This window comes from Glycine soja, chromosome 18 (assembly GCF_004193775.1).
Source record: "Glycine soja cultivar W05 chromosome 18, ASM419377v2, whole genome shotgun sequence".
In the NCBI taxonomy this organism is placed as follows: domain Eukaryota; kingdom Viridiplantae; phylum Streptophyta; class Magnoliopsida; order Fabales; family Fabaceae; genus Glycine; species Glycine soja.
In genome coordinates, this window is record NC_041019.1 from 56,513,513 (window position 1) to 56,533,935 (window position 20,423).

The window sequence follows — 20,423 nt, forward strand, 5'->3', positions numbered from 1 at the left end:
AGATTTAGTCCCAAAATATAAGATTGATTCTGAAATTTTCATATTTAAAAAATGCCACAATGATTTGATTTTTTTTACTTTAAATTGTAGGATTTTCAGGTAGAAAGCTTTAGGACAAATTTTCGAACAACTATAGGAATAACAATTTGTTAAATTTTATTAAAGTCATTTATTTTATTTATATAACTAGTATTTTAATACATGCAATTTATATGATGAATAATTTTTATATAATTAAAATTTATAATAACTAATTAATTTAATTTTATACATTATTATTTTAATGTAATTTTTATACCATCCATCAACAAAATAAACCTTTTTAGGAAAAAATAAAATAAATAAAAGTGAAGAAAAAAAAAGAAGAGAGAAAAAAAAAACATCACGTGTTTGAGTTCTTCATTGATAAAAACTAACAATTTTAACAAGTTATTCTATCTCAAAAAAAAAAATGAATAGCAATAGAGTTTCACATCATTATTCATCAATTTTGCAAGTTGATTTAATTATGAAACAATGATACACAAATACTCAGTTGTTTATTTTAAACATTTGACTGTTACCTCTCATTTCTAATAAGCTATGATGGAATCTCTACTTACTAAACCCAACCCTTACTCAGAATCCACTATATTGGTTTCAAAAAACTTATGGAAACGAGTCGATAAGCCAACTAAAACAATAATAGATACTACCACTCAAAAAACAGTTACTTTGGTTGTGGTCGTGTTTCGGAGGAGAATCATAAATTTGCAATGAAAAGAAAGATAGATAGAGAACCATGACAATGAGGTTGAGAATAAGAACCATAACAGCGAGACATTCACTTCACAACATTCACAATAATAGATACGACCACTCTCACTATGTTCATTCCGATGCCAGGGCAATTTCTCGAACCACCAACACAATTCCACACCATTGCAACCACAACCACCACTACTACCTTCACCTTCTTCGTTCATGCAAATACTTGAACCCTCTGCTCCAAATCCATGCTCGTCTAATTGTCCAACAATGCACCTTGGCACCCAATTCCATCACAAACCCTTCTCTGATTCTGTGGAACTCATTGATTAGAGCTTATTCTAGACTCCATCTATTCCAGGAAGCAATAAAATCGTATCAAACAATGTCATACATGGGACTTGAACCTGACAAGTACACATTCACCTTTGTTTTGAAGGCTTGTACTGGTGCTTTGGACTTCCATGAGGGTGTTGCCATTCATCAAGATATAGCTTCCAGGGAGTTAGAATGTGATGTTTTTATTGGGACTGGACTTGTTGACATGTACTGTAAGATGGGCCACTTGGACAATGCAAGAAAGGTATTTGATAAAATGCCCGGGAAGGATGTTGCTTCTTGGAATGCAATGATTTCAGGCTTATCTCAGAGCTCAAACCCTTGTGAGGCACTGGAAATATTTCGGAGGATGCAGATGGAGGAAGGTGTGGAGCCGGACTCTGTGAGTATCTTGAACTTGGCTCCAGCTGTTTCTAGATTAGAGGATGTTGATTCTTGCAAGTCTATTCATGGTTATGTGGTTAGGAGATGTGTTTTCGGTGTGGTTTCTAATTCATTGATTGATATGTACTCTAAATGTGGTGAGGTAAAGTTGGCTCATCAGATTTTTGACCAGATGTGGGTTAAGGATGATATCTCGTGGGCAACAATGATGGCTGGATATGTACATCATGGTTGTTACTTTGAGGTTCTTCAATTACTAGATGAAATGAAACGAAAGCACATAAAGATGAATAAGATATCAGTTGTAAACTCCGTTTTGGCAGCTACAGAGACGAGAGACCTGGAGAAAGGGAAGGAAGTTCATAATTATGCTTTACAGCTAGGGATGACGTCAGATATTGTAGTTGCTACTCCTATCGTGAGCATGTATGCAAAATGTGGTGAGTTGAAGAAAGCTAAAGAGTTTTTTCTGAGTCTTGAAGGAAGAGATTTGGTTGTTTGGTCTGCTTTTTTATCAGCTCTTGTCCAAGCAGGATATCCTGGAGAAGCATTGTCTATATTCCAAGAGATGCAGCATGAAGGTTTGAAACCAGATAAAACAATTCTATCAAGTCTGGTTTCCGCATGTGCTGAAATTTCAAGTTCCAGATTAGGTAAGATGATGCACTGCTATGTTATTAAAGCAGACATGGGGTCAGATATTTCAGTAGCAACAACCCTTGTCTCAATGTACACTAGATGTAAATCATTTATGTATGCTATGACGCTATTCAACAGAATGCATTATAAAGATGTTGTGGCATGGAATACTTTGATAAATGGATTTACCAAATGTGGTGACCCACGTCTTGCATTGGAAATGTTCCTTAGATTACAATTAAGTGGGGTTCAACCAGATAGTGGAACCATGGTGAGTTTGCTTTCAGCTTGTGCCCTTCTGGATGACCTTTATCTAGGAATCTGCTTTCATGGAAATATCATAAAGAATGGTATTGAATCTGAAATGCATGTAAAAGTTGCTCTAATAGACATGTATGCCAAATGTGGGAGCCTTTGCACAGCTGAAAACTTGTTTCACTTAAACAAGCATGTAAAGGATGAGGTATCTTGGAATGTAATGATTGCAGGGTACCTGCATAATGGATGTGCCAATGAAGCAATTTCCACATTTAATCAGATGAAATTGGAAAGTGTAAGGCCCAATTTAGTCACATTTGTGACCATTCTTCCGGCTGTATCATATTTATCAATATTAAGAGAGGCCATGGCTTTTCATGCCTGCATAATCCGAATGGGATTCATATCTAGTACCCTTATTGGAAACAGTCTTATAGATATGTATGCTAAAAGTGGGCAACTCAGTTATTCTGAGAAATGCTTTCATGAGATGGAAAATAAAGGCACTATCTCATGGAATGCAATGCTTTCAGGTTATGCTATGCATGGCCAAGGTGAAGTTGCCCTTGCCCTTTTTTCACTTATGCAAGAGACTCATGTCCCTGTTGATTCAGTTTCCTACATCAGTGTATTATCTGCCTGCAGACATGCTGGCTTAATTCAAGAAGGAAGGAACATTTTCCAGTCTATGACCGAAAAGCACAATCTTGAACCAAGTATGGAACACTATGCCTGCATGGTTGATCTTTTAGGCTGTGCTGGTTTATTTGATGAAGTTTTGTGTTTAATTGATAAAATGCCAACAGAACCTGATGCTCAAGTCTGGGGAGCCCTGCTGGGAGCATGTAAAATGCATTCCAATGTGAAATTAGGAGAGATTGCCCTCCATCACCTCCTCAAACTTGAACCAAGAAATGCAGTTCATTACATAGTTTTGTCAGACATATATGCTCAATGTGGTAGGTGGATTGATGCCAGGAGGACAAGATCAAATATGACCGACCATGGATTGAAGAAAAATCCCGGATATAGTTGGGTTGGAGCTCATAAACAAGGACTATCCCTTTCTGGCAAATGACAAATCCCAACCACTGCTAACCATAAACAACCTACTTGCAAATAGAGAAGAACCTGTCATGACTCATAACATGTTTGACAAAAGAAAAAGTTATTAGCATTCTTATTGTCTTACTTTTTTGGTAAGTGGGTTTACATGGTAAAAGGTAATATGTATATCAGGAAAAAAAATAGTATTCTGAGTACATTACATATTTTAGTAGATATATCATTCATTTTATATTTTATAGGTCATCATAGTATGTATGAAACCGGTAGAATAAATTATGCTTTGCTGGTGGACCAAGTCACCTAGCAGCCAGCAAGTTTCTATTGATGCAACAATCAAAGAAATTAAGCTTCAAACTGTCTAGTGAGATAGTATTTAAGTAGAGTTACGCTAAAATACTCTTAAAACTTAGTTGCTGAAATGCAAAAATCACAGACCATTGAAACTTGAAGGACAATCCAAAACTTGAGACATGTGGTACCTACATTATCTTTCAGGTACCAGTTCGGTATAATGAAAAGAAAGTAAAATGAGATAAAAGTTTTGAACTAAAATAGCGTGTAAAAGTGTAGATTTCATCTTATTTTAATGTTCATTTCTTCTCTTTTTCACTCTATTTCTCTTCAAACAAACGTACGACATTTTAAAAAAAATTTCTTATAGGTATCCTACTTTAAAAACAAACATGTTCGAGACATCATTGGATACTAGAGGAATTAGAACCGTAGTTGGGAGACAAACCCATACATTTCAAAATTTGAAACACTTGAAAATAAGTAAAATCATGGAATTTGAGTCCTTTTGAAATATTCATATATACAACAAAAAAATCATTCAAGTAATCAATCGACTTAATACATTAACTTTGCACTGTGAAAATAATAAATACGTATAAACAAGGTGGGTCAAAACTGAAAAGAGTTCAAAGATTTATCTCTTCTTCTCGGTGTTGCATCATCTCCACGCCGAAAACGCCTTCCCCTTTAATAACATACTCGCAAGAAGAGTGCGGCAAATGAGGAGCAAACACAACTCTCATTTTCCTTGTCTTCACCGGCGGCTCATCCTCATCCTTCGACAAAAACAGTCTCGAGTTAACACAATGGGCCCAAGCCAGGCCCAACGCAGGACAAACCCTTCGGCCCGAAGAATAAAGCCCATTACCCAAACTCCCAAAGCTCACGTCACCATCACCGATCAAATCCACAACCTGGTTCGTCACCACCACCGCAATCCCAAACCTCTTCGCCAACTGCCGCAATCCCCCCGAGATTCCGAAAAACAGCGACGACCTCCGCCGGAGATCCGATCCGGTGTTCTCGAAATCGGAGCGGAAAAGCGCGGCGATGGAATCGATCACGATGATTCTCACCGGCCGCCACGGCGATTTCGAGTGCAAGAGGAAAGTCTCGATGGTTGGGATTAGGTTGAGTAATTCGTGCGCGGAATGGACGGCGCGAAGGAAGACGCGGTCGCAGGGGTCGGAGCAAGGGAGGTCGGGGTGGGAGGCGCGGAAGGCGCGTGAGAGGTGGCGGAGGCGGCGGAAGGGGAAGGGGAACTCGGTGTGGATGAAGATGGAGGAGGCGGAGAGGCCGCCGTGAGAGGGGGGGAGCTGGGCGGAGAGGGCGAGTTGGAGGCAGAGCTGCGTCTTGCCGCAACCGCTCTCGCCGACGAACTCGGTGACGGAGGCGCAGGGGACGCCGCCGGCGAGGCAGCGATCGAGTACGGGACAGCCCAGGGTGCACTTCTGGGTGCGGTGTTGCAACTGCAATAGGTTCTCTGCCCTCATCTCTCTATCATTTTCATTTGAATTCTCGCGCTTAAATTCTAATTACCTTGTTACTCAATAAGTCACTTGTGTCCTCATCTCATTTTTAAACTTCGTACGGACAAATTTAATCGGATTCTACACTTTTTATTTTTTTTAAAAAAGGAAAGAATTTAACAGATTTTAATACTAACCTTACAGTTTTTTCTCTCTAGATTTCACCATATAAGAACATATTGTTTTTTTTTTAAAAATAGTTAATAAGAGACAGTGAATAGTCACTTCTAAGTTCATTTTATTTTAAAGAATAAATATTCATTTTTTTGAAACAATGAAATTGTGAGTAATAACACATTAGTACTTGAAAATTGATAAATTTTAATTTAATTTTTAAGTATATAAAAAGTGTGAATATAATTATTACAAAAATACTAAAAATTTACTTACAGATGGCAGCTCTTTTTTCTTAAGCGCGTGACAGGTAATATTTAATTTTTAAATTTATCTTTTGCTAATATTTATTTTATAAGTCTCATTAATTTATTAATTATTATAAATAAATAAATGCAATATGAAAATGTAAACCTCACCTTAAAAATTGGACACGGCAAATTCATTGGCTTTGATTATACATTTTCTGCTTGGTCTCTAAAAAAGAGTATAAATTAGTGTTTACAAATTACAATTGAAATTGTAGACTATGTTGTCAATTATATTAAAATTATTAATGATAATAACTTAATATCAAATACAAATATCATCAAGGGGTCCATAGCTCAGTGGTAGAGCATTTGACTGCAGATCAAGAGGTCACCGGTTCGAACCCGGTTGGGCCCTCTTTTCCAAATTTTTTTCTTTACTTTTATTTTGTTGGTAACCCTTACAAGTTACAGCGCTTTTGTGCCTCACTACGGAAAGGAACACAAGCACTTTGTATAAAACAGTGCATTCCTCTACCAAAATCAAACAGTGGAGTAATTTCATTCTAAAGAAATTAAGTACCATATTAAAATCACCAATAATGAAATAGATGTTTTCTTAAGTAATAAAATATAAAAAAGAACGTGTTCAAAATGTTTTAGTTTAAGAAAAAAAAAACTTATAAATTAGTTTGGTAACATCGAGTATTGATTAAAATAATTAAGGCAGCTAAAAATTTCTTTTGATTGAATTCCTATTTTTTTTTAAAATAATAAGTTGATTTAATATGCATTACAAAATAAAATACACGTAAGAATATATATATATATATAGAATGATTCTGCTTCTGAGAATGAAACTCGGACTTATAATATAAAAGTGAATTTACAAAAAAAAATATTAAAAAGATAAATAGATAATTACCTCGAGAACAGAAAAGGCAATTTTTCCTATCTCTATGTTCGAAGTCAAGTTTTGATTTTGAACATGTATTTTCTAATTTTCACATCAAATTCGCATAAAAACGTAAATGCTATAAATACATACTTTAAATTGGACGTCAGTACATGGTTGAAAACACTAAAACAGGAGTGCACTTAATTTTTGGATGATAATTTGTTAACATATTAAGAATTAATTGAAAACTGGATATGTCTGATAAAATGATACTTGTATTTTAATCCAGAGCTTCTTATTATGAGGGTAATTATGAACATACATTGCGCATTAGTAACTTATAGAGCGCACTTGTTTCATCCCATTTGATTTCTTCCAACAGTTAGTACATTTTGGAAACTGTCAACCTCAGGAATCATTGCATTATCATTTTAGTTAGGTGCTAACGGCTAACATACAAGCATATAAATTCCTTATTTTTTTCTAACCATTGGATTCTGAGGCATGGTATTTTTTAAGAGAAACAATGACTATCTTTTTAAACATCCACTAACACAAGTTCTCAACTTCATATTGGATTAAAATCGTCATTCATATTTCTTAATTTTCCACTTAGAAAGTAATACATGATTAAAAAAAACTATCAACATGCTTGGGTAAATTTCTTTAGAATCTAAAAAAGAAAATAATAAGATATATTTCTCCATAAGCTTAAATAAACTCTCCAATTAACAAACCATTAGTTAATTTGTAAAAACTTTCTCGTATAACTTATCTAAACATGAGAGCACAACATTTACAAATTAACTAAGGAAAAACTCATTTTAACTTATAGAGAAACTCATTTTATTTTTTCTTTCTATTTTTTTCTCCTAGAAGCACTTCAAGAAAAGCTTACCCAAAGAGGTTCTAACCTTTTATCTTTTTTTTTTTTTGCTCGTGTCACTTTAATAAATATATTATAGTGTATGACCATGTGCTATCCCGTGTATAACTTGTACAGGTAAAAGACACGCACTGTCAACTCACAAAAAGGGTGAGAATGAATCAGAAGAATAACACCAACCACCGCAGGTACACAATAAAATATTTTCTTTCATTCCATCTGTGCTAACAGTCTACAAAATTCAATGTCCAAAATATGATACCACCATGCCCAACATAATAACGGGGAGGAAAAATGCTAGCAATTCAAATCTGACACTCTTTTCAACACTATCGGATAAAACCTCATGTTGGTCAACTTATATGGGATTGGGTTTAAGTTATTTAGTGATGCCAACACAAGATTTCACCTAATAACAATAAAATGTTGAAAAGTGTCAACGAGTAAGTTACCAACATTCCCCTATGGTGGAATGGCCTTCAAATGTGCTAGTACTATTTTGTTTCTCATTAAGCAAGACGGCAAAAACAGAAGATTCACTATTCCTATAAAGTTTGACAGCCTATAATCTATTTGTGCCTGCACCTAACAAGTAATCAGACATTGCAATATACTCATACCTTATTTATCTTCCAGAACAAAAGTTCGATTTAGGTCCAACTCTCAAAAACCTGAAACTTCTTTGTCAATAGAACTGCTTCCAAAAGGTGGAAATATAGTACGATTTAAAAAATCATCTACATGTTGAGGCCTTGTGACAGAAGCAAAACTGGGACCAAATTTCCCGTGAACCAACCTGACTTTCAATCGGTTCCTAAATCTTTAGTTAACAGTTCAATACCCCTTTGTTTTGCTGCATCAACAGCATCTTTTGCATCTCCACTGGTCATATACAGCTTATAGAAGCATTTCCACAACATGATAGAAAATGGATACACTGATAGAGCCCTTCTATAAAACCTGTCACATATTGTCTCAATGCCCATAGAATTGTGCAAAAGCTCTCCAGCCTCCACCCAGACGTATTCAGGTGGTATTGGCATGGCATCTAAAATTGCATTTAGCAGGTTTGAACAAGCCCAAAACCATAGACTGGCTGAGTTTGAGTCAGAATTGTATTCCTTGGTTAGTAGCTTGCAAACAGCAATAGCTAATTGGAAGTTGTGAGGAACAACCTCCATAATGGCTTCAACAAAATCCACCAGATGTTTGGGGTCACTAACAGTTTGGGGTAAAAGAGATGAACCAAACCATGACTGAAGTATCAAGTTTAGAAGAGAACAGTCAAATGAAACTGGACTTAATATGTTACCAATAAGATGCTGTACTCTTGGCTTCTTGATGTTGTCAACAAATTTTCTGGTCAACACCTTGGGGACTAGCAATGCCTGAGAGGAACCATCTGCATACAACTCCAAAATCCTCTTGATGGCACCATCAGAACCATCCTCCTTCAAGCTCCACGCATCATAAACCAGAAACATCACATATGTCTTCATACATTGTTCTAAACCTCCAAAACTAGCAGTACTCTTAGCCTTGTCAAAAGCTATGCATGCTTCTGTTTTATCATTCTGTAAAAAATTATAGAGAGACAGATTAAGAAATCCAAACATCATATCTATCTGTTTATGATCAGAACTGAATCTGTCTGAAACAGATTTTGAATCCAATCCCAATGAGCCACAAGAATTACCATCATCAGTGATCTCCTTCCCTCCATTTGGGAGATTTTGTACTTGCCAAATACACTTGAACCACCGGACTGTAATTGCTTTTGCCAGATCAATTCTTCGATTGTGGATAGCATTTTCAATGTACTGATTCCAGATGCACTGGATTCCAGGAACTTCTTTTGGCCATCTGTTAATGGCTTCCTCAAATCCCATGAAACCATCAACATCAATATCCTGTTTCTGTATACGAGCTGATGCCAGGACCAATTCTATGCAGGAAGGATACAGCTTAACATATTTATCCAGCAAATCTCTAAAGCATTCTTTGTTATCAAGAGCAGCCATGCATCTGATATGATTGAGTGCAAAAAGTTGAGCAGACCTGAGATTAACTTCACTTTTTACAGATTCACTATAGACAAAAGAATCAATAGATTCAACAGCTGTCTCCACAAGTTTAATAGCCATCTCCTTGTCATCTTCAGATAAACTGACAACGGGCCATTCAATATCAAGGAGACTTTTCTCAGATTCAAACTTCTGAACAACAGCATCAGGCAGTCTCCTGTAAATAACTAAGTAAACACAACAAACCCAGAATACACATTTGTCAGAAACTGTTAAGCAATTGAGTATTTCTGAGAGTGACAGATGATGAGGCTCATTGGATTTTGTTGTAGTAGGGAATATTCCATAACTTCTTTCAATGGCCTTCTCAACATTCCCTGACATGCATAAGCAATGCATCATCTGTAAAAACAGGTCTAAGATGCATGGACTTTCATGTATTATGTCCTTGGGACTGGCAGCTGCATGCTGACAGAGCACTGAAAGAGCAGTATCATAGGCAACCAATCGGTCAGCAAGCTTCCCCCGACTATTGATGTACATGAGCCACAGCACATAAGATTCTTCACAGAGCTTAACCTGGAAAACAACAGTTGAGTGTTTTCACAGCACACATTCAGTTCTCAATAGGAAGGAATAACATGCTAACAAAAAGTTAAAAAGGGATTAAGTAGAGACCAAAAAGATAACAAAATGCTTGTTCTTCCCAAACAACATAAGGAAACAAGAATTGCATTGAATTCTCTCTTGCATGGACAAAAGGCCAAAAGAAGAAAAAACACAATGGCCCACTTTCCTGCTTAGATTATTTGTCTAGAAAGACTTTTAATTCATCCATTCACGCCCATCACTACATGAATATACTTCCCAACAACCAGTTTTTATAAAATGATAGACAGGTTCAAATAATTCATTACTCCCTTATACAACTCAAAGTTTTCCTTATGATATTTAAAGTGATGGACAACATGTATTTTGGACTTGTGTTTTTACTTCTATGAGGAAAAAATAGAAAAAAGTAGGAGAAGCACCATTGTTATTACACAAACCAAACCACAAGACCTAAAAGGTAATTCATAAAGTCTCTGTAGATTTCCTGAGTTTATCAACAATAACAAAATTCTCAAAAACTCCCCATTTTCCTTTCAGAAGAAAGAAATATTCTCCAGGGCACACTCCACATAAAAGTAGGAAGCAAAGAAAAACATACCGCACACAAGAACATGTCATCCTTTTCATTTGGCTTCAAATTTCCATAGTAAATGAGTAGATAAACAATCCAGAGAACCACAGATGTTGGATCATTGTCCAGAGCTTTGGACAGCACAGACAGAGCCTGAAAAATCCAAATTTTGAGATGGAGATAGATGGACAAATTGTGACCCTAACCATCCAGACAGTGCATATACAACTATTACCTTCCTTACACCCTGCAATTTATTAATTTCCTGGTTGAGAATAAGAAGAGCCATCTCAACAACTTGTTCAGTGTCAGCCATAGCCTGCTTAATTTGATTCTAAGTATGCAATAAATAAAGGGGAAGTTAGCATGAATTAAGGAATACAAAGAAACCATAAACTTGAACAAAGGTATCCAAGCCAGATCAATCAAGATGCATTGACCAGGGCAATTGTTAAATACATGTTATAGCAAATAGCCAATAAGAGGAAAAGGAAGTTCTTTATAAAACTGGAGGGGAGAAAGAAATCGTTATACAAAACCAATACGTTCCCACTCCAAAGTTCTCAAATTAACTCAATTAAAGTTCCTAGCAATATAATCAGGACTAGAAACTCTTTGCTTAGTTCATAAGCTAAACAAACAGCCAACATATTATATGTACATGCACTGGCATGCATAGGTACACAAATTATAAGAATGGTTATATTTCAAATCTTAAGTTTTAAAAAGTGGACCATTGAAATATTCAAAACCATAATCTCATAACTAGCATGGAAGTGTGACACTAGACAGAAGCACAAAAGGTATAAGAAAAAAAGGACTAGATATTTTCTGGCATCTGACCTAGAATCCACTAGGTAGAAACTTTGAATTTACTAGAGCAAAAGGAAATTTCTTGGAATAATATCGACTGCTATAAAAATAAAAGTTTTATCTTGTTTTACAAATAGTAGGACCCTCTATAGGTACCATAAAACTTCTTGGCAGGCATGCACTTTTCTAGGACTTTTCAATAAACCATCAAAAGTATAACCAAATAAGATCCTAAAATGATTCTACAAAACCAAAATAAAATCATTAAAAATCAAACTAGAATTAAGTTGACCCATTTTGCTCACTTCTGCATAGTGATAACCTTGGAGTCTTGGACAGAAACATAATTAAAGAGATAATAATTAAAAACCAATAGAAGTGTACTAAACAAGGGGGGAAAAAATAGTTAAAAGCAACAAACCCCAGCTCCAGTTCTCCAATGAAAAGAAGATAATTGTGTGTTACATGCCCCATGGACCTCTATGCGTTCATCACCACCATGCAATAATGGACCATCAGCAGGTAAACCATTTCCAAGCAGATTTGATGTTGCTAAAGTAAGGGTGAAATGTTTCTGCCAGCATTGAGCATTTCTATGTACCACAACAGGTTTATATGCAAATTGATCTGCTTTCAGAGTATCTAAACCAACAAGGTAAGTTGGCAGAATCGTAGCTTTGTAACACTTGGGAACTTTTGCCACACCATTAGCGTTCTGTAGAGGCAATGGTAATCTACCTTGACAATCTACCAAAATAGGGTACAACAATGTCTTCAGAAAATAAATCTTAATAATATATCAGAAAATATTGGAAAGTAGCTGATATCAAAAGGAAATCATACTTCATAATTTGTAATTGAATTCCATTTACCAATATTAACTTCAGCTTGTAGCTAATAGTCAATGGTGGAGAAAAAAGAAGCCATTTTCCGTGTCAATTAGTAGTTTTAATAGTTTAGTCTGAAATCAGAATTATTTAAGAGTACTAGATATTAGGAGCTGCCACTAGTTAAGCAACTAAATAACCAAAGGACGGTAGAATAATTTAATACATCAGAAAGCCAAAAGGCATTATTTATTTTCTTTTTGAGAAATTAAGAGGATTTTTTCATTAAATATTGTTCGTGGAAAGTATTAAATGCCAATAAAACAGAGCCATCAAGGTACTTTCTAAATGCATTATATATTGAGATGTGTTATCATACAACAGTTTATATACAACATTTTTTTCTTTGTCTCTCTATCACATCTCATATTTCTCTCCCATGTCTCCCTTTCTCTCGTATAAAACAGAGCCATCAAGGTGCTTGTTACTACTTAGTAAATGCATTAGATATTTATTTTTTTTGACAAAGTAGATGCCTTAGATATTGAGGTGTGTTATTCATACAACAGTTTATATACAACATTTTTTCTCTTTATTTCTCTCTCTTGTCTCTCTTTCTCTCATTGTTGCAAAATGTGCTGTACAAGTAACACTTCTCTTAGATATTTTAGCTACTCAACAGTCTTTCTTCTTTTTATGTCATTTTTATGACATTTCTCTTAGACATTTTGGAAAAGAAAAGGTCTCTATTTGTCTGTCATTTTAAAATTCTAAGATGACATGAATTACTATTTTCTCAATTGTACCTTGAGGAAAAACAGAAAAACAATAGCATATGAAATGTCAGAAGTAACACGAAATTACAAATAATTTTAATAAAAATGAAGAGATTAATTAATTTTCTTAATCTATGCACACATCCCATGGAAAATCAACTTAACCCAACTTCTTCCCTATTAAAAACTTTATTATTTCTGGAACAGCTCCAGATTTGAATGCTCTAATAATTGAACTATTCTAACCCAAAACCTGACATGCTTTAAACTAGATATAAGCTATTATTTACACCCAAACCTTAATTCTGGAGATAAAATATAACTATAATGATATAATCCCTCCCAGATGCACTCATTTCTACATAGTATCATCTGTTTATCCTTCACTGATGTATATCTTATGCGCAAACAATATACAGTTCAACTATGGAAAGCACCCAAAAAATGCAAATACAAATATATATATGAGGAGGGATCAAATTACACTGGTATAACTTTGGAAACTATTACACAATTTTTATAACTTGATATAGAATGTGATTTTTATTGATTCAACCGTTGAATTATATCTACATATTAACAAGATCATTTGTGTCAAATTTTGTCAAAATTGAACATTAACAAGAAGGTAATCAAATGATCTATAATTTAATATATTTTGAAATATTTATATTACGTTGATTTTAATCAATATGAACGAGGTAACAAATGATTTTAGAATAATATGAAATTTTGCATATGCGATCTATGTAAAAGAAACTTTCAATCCAACGGTCAGTTTTAAGAAAACATTATTCAGTTGAAAGTTATAGAATAGTGTAATAGTTGTCAAAGTTACACCAGTGTAATTTAATCTCTCTCTCTCTCTCTCTCTCTCTCTCTCTCTCTCTATATATATATATATATATATATATATATATATATATATATATATATATCCCTCACATAACAAGGATGAAGACAAGACAAATAAGTTTCAAACAATCACTATTTTTTATACCTTCATTTTTAGAACCAGCGTGCTGAATGTTTTTATCACCATAGTCCTTAGCATGCTGCCAGGGACACTCATCATTGTTGCATTTTCCTCGCAGTTCATACATGCAAAGCGGCCAAAATGGATCAACTGAAGTACTGCAGCTGTAAGAGCTGTCATCTGAGATTAAATTTCCTACAGTGACAGGCATGGAGATTGCTAACACATCGCTAGACTTTGTTTCATCAGAACTGAGAGAAGTAGCATTTTCATTTTGACCATCATTAGCATGAATAAACATATTTTTACTCTGTAATTGATTTGAATTGAATGGAAACATTCCTCTCAGATCACTGAATGCACTCCTAAAAATCAAAAGCGGGATGTTCACTTTATTTGTAAGACAAGGCATATCTCCTGAACCAATGCTGTAGTTGACATTCAATGAATTCCCACCAATGTTTTGCTGACTTTGAATATCCCTCAAATCCACAAAGATGCTCCTTTCAGGACTCTCAATGCCTAAGGTTATTGAACAAAATATATTCAACACAAACATGAAAGTTCATCTCAAAAAACTAGATTAAGTAGAACTAATATGAACTTGTGATTCCTCACAGTTATGGACCAAGAGCAACTGGGCTGAGATCTAATTAATCAACCAATACCTATTACCTAAACATGTCAATAGCTAGCTACACTGCAATTGACTACATTGTACTTCTACATCTTGGACCAAAATATATTCAACTTCCAAATTTGAGAGTCCCCTTATCATTGTTTTTCAGTGGTCAGCCATATTATTTAAGCAAATATATGAAGTTTGGTTCTTATATTTATTTTTACATAAGAACAAGTTTCAAAAATCTTGATATGAGTACACTTTAAACTTTTAACCATTCAATCGTAGCCTAGATTTGGAGTACCATCATAAAACTGTGCAACCAGCAACTGATAATATATTTCTCTACAAAAGGCACCTTATCAACAATTTCTTTGCACCACAGGAAGGATCACATGGATTCAATAAAGGAAACAAATTGTACCCAAAAAAAATTGACTGGGATAAAAACATTCCATCAAATGTATAATAGATGCTTTAAGCAAGTTGTAATTAGAAATAGCCAACAGAAGACATAAGTTATAGTAAAATACAAGCACCAAAAACAGCATTCACATTGAACTGTTTTTAAGAGTAAGTCTTGACTGACTCATCAAGACATTATATCACAGATTCACAAATACAAATATACAAACTAAGATTTTCTTCTTTTTTTCATTAACAGTTGATACAATCCTAATAATCCAATATATTTGGCACCAAAACTATTTGCACTAGAAAAAAAATTAAATAATAAAGCTGAGAAAAATAAGATTATATTTTAGCACAAATATAGAAAAGTGAACTGCAGGGGAGAGGGGCATAGATAACAGCATATGAATTATACAGTTTACCTAAGCTACATTACATATCATGTTACAGTTGTGTTCAAATTATGTAATTCTGATTTCAGGCTTGGGTTCCTATCAAGACTGCAGCAAGTCTGATCTGGAACCTAGTGCTTGATATCAATATTTGTAAGCTTAGTACCTCTGGTACTCTTTTATTACTACTTATACTTTTGCTGAGCAAAAAAAAAAAAAAAACACTCAGTCAGGATTCAGAATCAGCAACACAGACTTAGCAGTTGTATCTATATAGGGAAAACAACACAACAAAGCACACTTAATGAAAATAAGTAAATAAATAAAAACCTTTAACATCAGTATCTTCCGCCCTAGAGAATGGAACAGCAACATTTTTATGCACCTGGGTTTTCTCATTTCCAACCTCATTTTCAGCCCCTCTTTCAGCAGCAGGCTCTACATCATCACATGGATTGCCACTCTTCTTAGCTCTTGCCTCGAATCGTGCAAATAATTCAGATCTTAATTTTGCTTCAAGAAGCAAAGAATCCTGGGGACTATCATTGGAAAAATTTGCATTTGAAGTCGTATCTGTGTCCACTAATTTGGACTTTGAGTTTTGTTTTCTATGATACTCAGCATCACGATGATTAGAAACATGTCCAGGTGGAGAAATTTCTTCATTTTCATTAGCTGCTGTATCTAATTCATCCGAAGGAGAGTAAAATCCATCTGCAGCATAATTATCCCTTTGAGGCAATGGCTCTGAAGTACTGGCATCTGGTTCACCACAAGGTTCAGACCCTAAATTTGCTCCAGTAACATGGTGATTCGATATATTGGAATGCCTATTATTGATGCCTCGATTATTAGAATCAAAACTTGGATTGTTAATATCGTTATAGTCAGCCTGCCTTTGACAGCTTGATGTGGGCATTTCATATCCAAGTCCAGGTAAGAAATCCAACCCTATATCAGGATGTTGGTGCTGCCCTGAAGACCAAGAGAAGCCAGAATTGTTTAAAATTAAAGATCGTAACTTGGCGGAATACAATTCCCTTTTATGATAAAGATTGGTGCATCGAGCATTAGCCTCAAGCAAAGACCTCTGAGCTTTAAGATATGCTTTAAGTGCATTTCTTTCTTCAATTTCACATTTGTGCCTGTGTTCTTGAGCTTCCTCCAGTTCCTTGTCTATCAATTCTTCCATACCAAAAAATGACTGTAAATCTATACTGTTATGCTCTGAGACATTTACATTGCCATTATGATTCAAAAGAACTGCATTGCTTAATGCTTCCTACATGACAAAGGAAAGGAGAGAAGAGAGTCAAACAAAATGAAAATTGAAAAACAAGGAGGACTATAATGTCATACATTACAGGCCTCTTTTTCAATGTTTAATACCAGAACTTTATATGGGGAGGAACTTGATGGATAAACAAACCCTACACTGTTCTGCGTTGTTAAAGACAATAGAAACAACATGATATTAAGAAATTCAAAATTATATTAGAAACACTGCTGTTGTGTCATCAAAAGTTTGACTTAGATGATATATGACCTATTGAGACATAAACTCTTTTAAGAACAACAATGAAAACAGCACACTGATTACAAGTTCCAAAGGTCCATACTTCACTTATAAATCAAAACAGAGAGTCAGTCCATTATAGGCAAGCCAAAGTAAATTACAAATATCAACTGATGGAGTTTTCAGTGAAGTCACCAAGTAAAAAGGCAAATATCATGCGTAGCAAATTATAACTTATGGGCAATCACTGAACAGAAAAACACAGGCATAGGGGAGTCACTAAATAAAAGCAATGACCTGTAAATAAATAAAAAAATTATAACTCACGAAATTTTTTGGCACACTATTGGAACTCATATTTGCTGGCAATGCGTTTTGGTTGAAAGCAACAGAAGGGTCCACCAGCCTACTACTCTTCTCGGTTTGATTGCAACCATAATTGCCGTCACCTACAATGTAATTAGACCATGAGAGATTCTACACAAAAAATATAACTAAAATATGTTTCACCGGCTAGTGTTTGGGCTAGGTTGCAATCAAATGATCAGTTTTGTTATAGTTACCCAAGTCGTTTAAATAAAAAGCCAAGTCTTGTAGGATTAGACAATAATATTTTACACATTCCTATGACATGGCAATATGATTTTATATTTTGACTAAAAATACTTGGCATCAAATTTGCAATGGCACTTGGAAGCACCTTTGCATAAACTTGTGATCAGAATACGGAGATATGATAATGAAAATACTATGTGATAAAAGTTTATGAGTTATTGAAACAATAAAACAAAATTGGGAGACATTTGTTCAATTTTAGGGATTTAGAAATCCGATGGAGAGTACAAGTAGCTTCATTAAAAAATTTATTCAATTTTTAGAAATCCAGAATAGTACAACAAAGTTTTTGAACCAATTTGCAGACCAGAATTATTTAAGATACGGATATAAAGGTAAAGTATTTACCGTCTCTTGATCTACGAGGCATATTTTCTAATGAGTTGTCAAGATGTTTGTCAGGTTGCTTTTGTGATGTGATAGTTTTTGGCTCTGCTCTACATAATGGAATCTCTTTTTTGCCATGGTCAATTTTGTTTCTCTCCTGAGGATGATAGTTTTCTAACGTAGAATCTTTTGGTGGCAACAGAGATTTAACAACAGGAACTTCTTGCTGACTATCAACAGCTTGAGAGGTACCATATGATGTGCTAACTTTCAAGCGCTTCCTATCTGGCTCTTTTGGCTCCAATTGTGCAGGTCCAGAGGAAACTGGAGTACTTTTTCTAGCCATATTCTTTGAGTTGATGGCACTGTGGTCCCTACCCAAAACTGAAGCACTCTCCTTATTTTGCTGGGCTGCCTTCAGCTTGAGTTCACTTTCCCTAAGCGCAATCTGTTGCCGCAAATCCTGAAGTTTATTGTCATTTGACACCACTCCTTGATCACGTCCACGCTCTCGGTTTGCTAAATTTTTGTTCACTGGATTGAAATTTCTAGCTCGTGATCCTTGTACTAGTGGCACAGATCCAACACCCTTAGAATTAGAACCAGGGATTTTGGTCAATGATGAAACAAATGTGCGACTTAAGGATAATCTCTTGGGCACTTCCTTGGGTAAACTTGTTTGCCGTAACTTGTTAGGTTTTTCCAAGGATGAGCTAGTCCTCTTTGTACTGCTATCCAACCTAGATGCATTGCCTTTAGTTTCAAAGTCGCTACCACTGTCATCATCAGAGAAGCTTATGACAAGATTTTTATCAGTGCCCACATGACCAGTCCACAGAGAAGATTTAGGGGGTAATTGGTTCTTTTTTATGTCCTTCTGTGCAGTTGGTTGTCTATTCGTTTGCAACTGTACATTACTGGAGCCTGTAAAATATTGCCACAAAATTTACCCTCTATTGTAACAGACAGTAAAAATTTTGTATACAATGATGTGCACAGTGAACTCAAATATGACATGTCCTCTGACTAAAAGAAGAGAAAATATCCTTGATGTCCGAAAAAGCACCAACATAGGTTTCAAACGAAAAATACATTAAAGTGGTCTTATCCAACACATAAAACTAGAGATCAAATAAACAAACATAATACATATATCATCAGAATCAGATAAGCACATTTCTAGATCTTGTCTTGCAACAGTTAAAAGATTAAATTTCCAATTGCATAAACCATACCAATAAGCCCAGGACAAGTCAGATACTGATGGAGAGTTCAAGATGATGCCAGAAGAAAAGAGTGATGCTCTCATTAGGGGAGATTATTGGTATCAACTATTCAGATAATCCATAGCACAAGGCTAACACACTCAAGTTTTCCTTTAATTGAAAGTTACCAACACTTACCACCCTGAACGTTTTGTGTACTCTTTTGCACCAGTGGAACAGAACCAGACCCTACAGCAGGGATGGATTGCACAGTAGAGCTATCAAGGTTTTCCTGGTTAACACAAATTACTCATTAACAAACCGTAGCCAATAACATTTTTTTAAAATAAAAAAAGCAAAGAAACAAAATACAAACAATTAAATTGAATTAGCAAGAAGTCAAGAGCAACACGTGCTACCAAAATTCGCTACACTTCCAATTAACAAACACAAAACCCTACTCTGCAGTGTTCACAAATAGGACAAAAACATAACAGAGTAGTGTTCTCCATAAACTCTCAGATCTAGAGCAACTTATATAAATTTACGAACTAGTGGCAGTAAAGATAAACTACTGAGTTTAATCAAAATCAAAATACCAAACAAAACAAAAAAAAATCCTATGACTAAGAAACGAACAGAACAAACAGCGGTGCAGCAATGGAACGAGGAAAAAAAATGAGTCAACGAATGCGAAATAGGAAAAGTTAGAATCGAAAAATGAAAATTAAATGAAAAAAAAAGGTAGGGTTTGGTGAAGAAGAATACGTCGTCGTCGTCGTCGGAAGAGAGTTCGCCTTCCTCTCTGGTTTGGGGAGGAAGGTCGGGATTAGGAATCTCCGGCGCCGGCGAGGTGGTGGTGGAGGCGCGGAGGTTAACGGTGTCCTCCATCGTGCGTGAGAGTGTTTCTCTCTCTCTCTTTTCGGTTTGTTTCTCTCTCTAAAGATGAATGAAGCGAAGGAAAGGGTGAAGAAGAGGAGAAGGTGGTAAGAAAAAACAAAAAGAACCAACGAACTCGGGGCGGGGGGCACTACTGTTGTTCCTTTTGTTTTGCAGAAGCGGAAATCGCTATTGTGTCCTCATTTTTGTTACGTTTTTGCGCTTTTGGGGACTATTTTTCATTGTGACTATTCTTTGTGGGGTTAAAAAATTTAACAGTTTAATGGGGTTAATTTAACATGTGAAATTCTCTTTAGTAATATTGTTGTTGCTTAAATAAACAAATATGATTAGGGTTCACTTAATTACAATTAAATTTAACAATAAAAGAACACAAAAATAAATTCCTTAAATAAATACAAGTTCAAAATAATACCACAACATCCCAAATAC

At 35.2% G+C, this 20,423-nt stretch overlaps 3 protein-coding genes and 1 non-coding gene across 5 annotated transcripts; 2 read left to right on the forward strand and 2 right to left on the reverse strand.

Annotated features, from left to right (window-relative positions):
* Window positions 1-489: 489 nt before the first annotated feature.
* On the forward strand, window positions 490-3,957 carry LOC114395244 (pentatricopeptide repeat-containing protein At2g39620). The gene has a single exon (XM_028356970.1). The coding sequence runs from the start codon at window positions 782-784 to the stop codon at window positions 3,443-3,445; it is 2,664 nt and encodes an 887-aa protein (XP_028212771.1). The 5' UTR covers window positions 490-781; the 3' UTR covers window positions 3,446-3,957.
* Window positions 3,958-4,206: 249 nt separating this feature from the next.
* Window positions 4,207-5,273, reverse strand: LOC114395260 (DNA repair protein XRCC3 homolog). Its single transcript, XM_028356990.1, has one exon. It carries the CDS (start codon window positions 5,220-5,222, stop codon window positions 4,356-4,358), a length of 867 nt encoding a protein of 288 aa, XP_028212791.1. The 5' UTR covers window positions 5,223-5,273; the 3' UTR covers window positions 4,207-4,355.
* Window positions 5,274-5,966: 693 nt separating this feature from the next.
* TRNAC-GCA lies at window positions 5,967-6,038 on the forward strand. Its single transcript has one exon. It is a non-coding gene; the product is annotated as a tRNA-Cys (tRNA).
* A 1,553-nt stretch (window positions 6,039-7,591) lies between these two features.
* LOC114395241 lies at window positions 7,592-20,167 on the reverse strand. Of its 2 annotated transcripts, XM_028356965.1 has the most exons (11): window positions 19,860-20,167; window positions 19,290-19,383; window positions 17,908-18,810; window positions 17,272-17,393; window positions 15,759-16,710; window positions 14,028-14,525; window positions 11,846-12,171; window positions 10,847-10,945; window positions 10,639-10,764; window positions 9,101-10,007; window positions 8,862-8,978 (listed from the first exon to the last, which is right to left on the reverse strand). In XM_028356965.1, the coding sequence occupies exons 1-11, from the start codon at window positions 19,980-19,982 to the stop codon at window positions 8,974-8,976; spliced, it is 4,155 nt and encodes a 1,384-aa protein (XP_028212766.1). In that variant the 5' UTR covers window positions 19,983-20,167; the 3' UTR covers window positions 8,862-8,973. The 2 variants fall into 2 exon arrangements, with proteins under 2 accessions (XP_028212765.1, XP_028212766.1); XM_028356964.1 differs by having other exon boundaries at window positions 7,592-10,007; window positions 19,860-20,166.
* Between the last annotated feature and the right edge of the window lie 256 nt (window positions 20,168-20,423).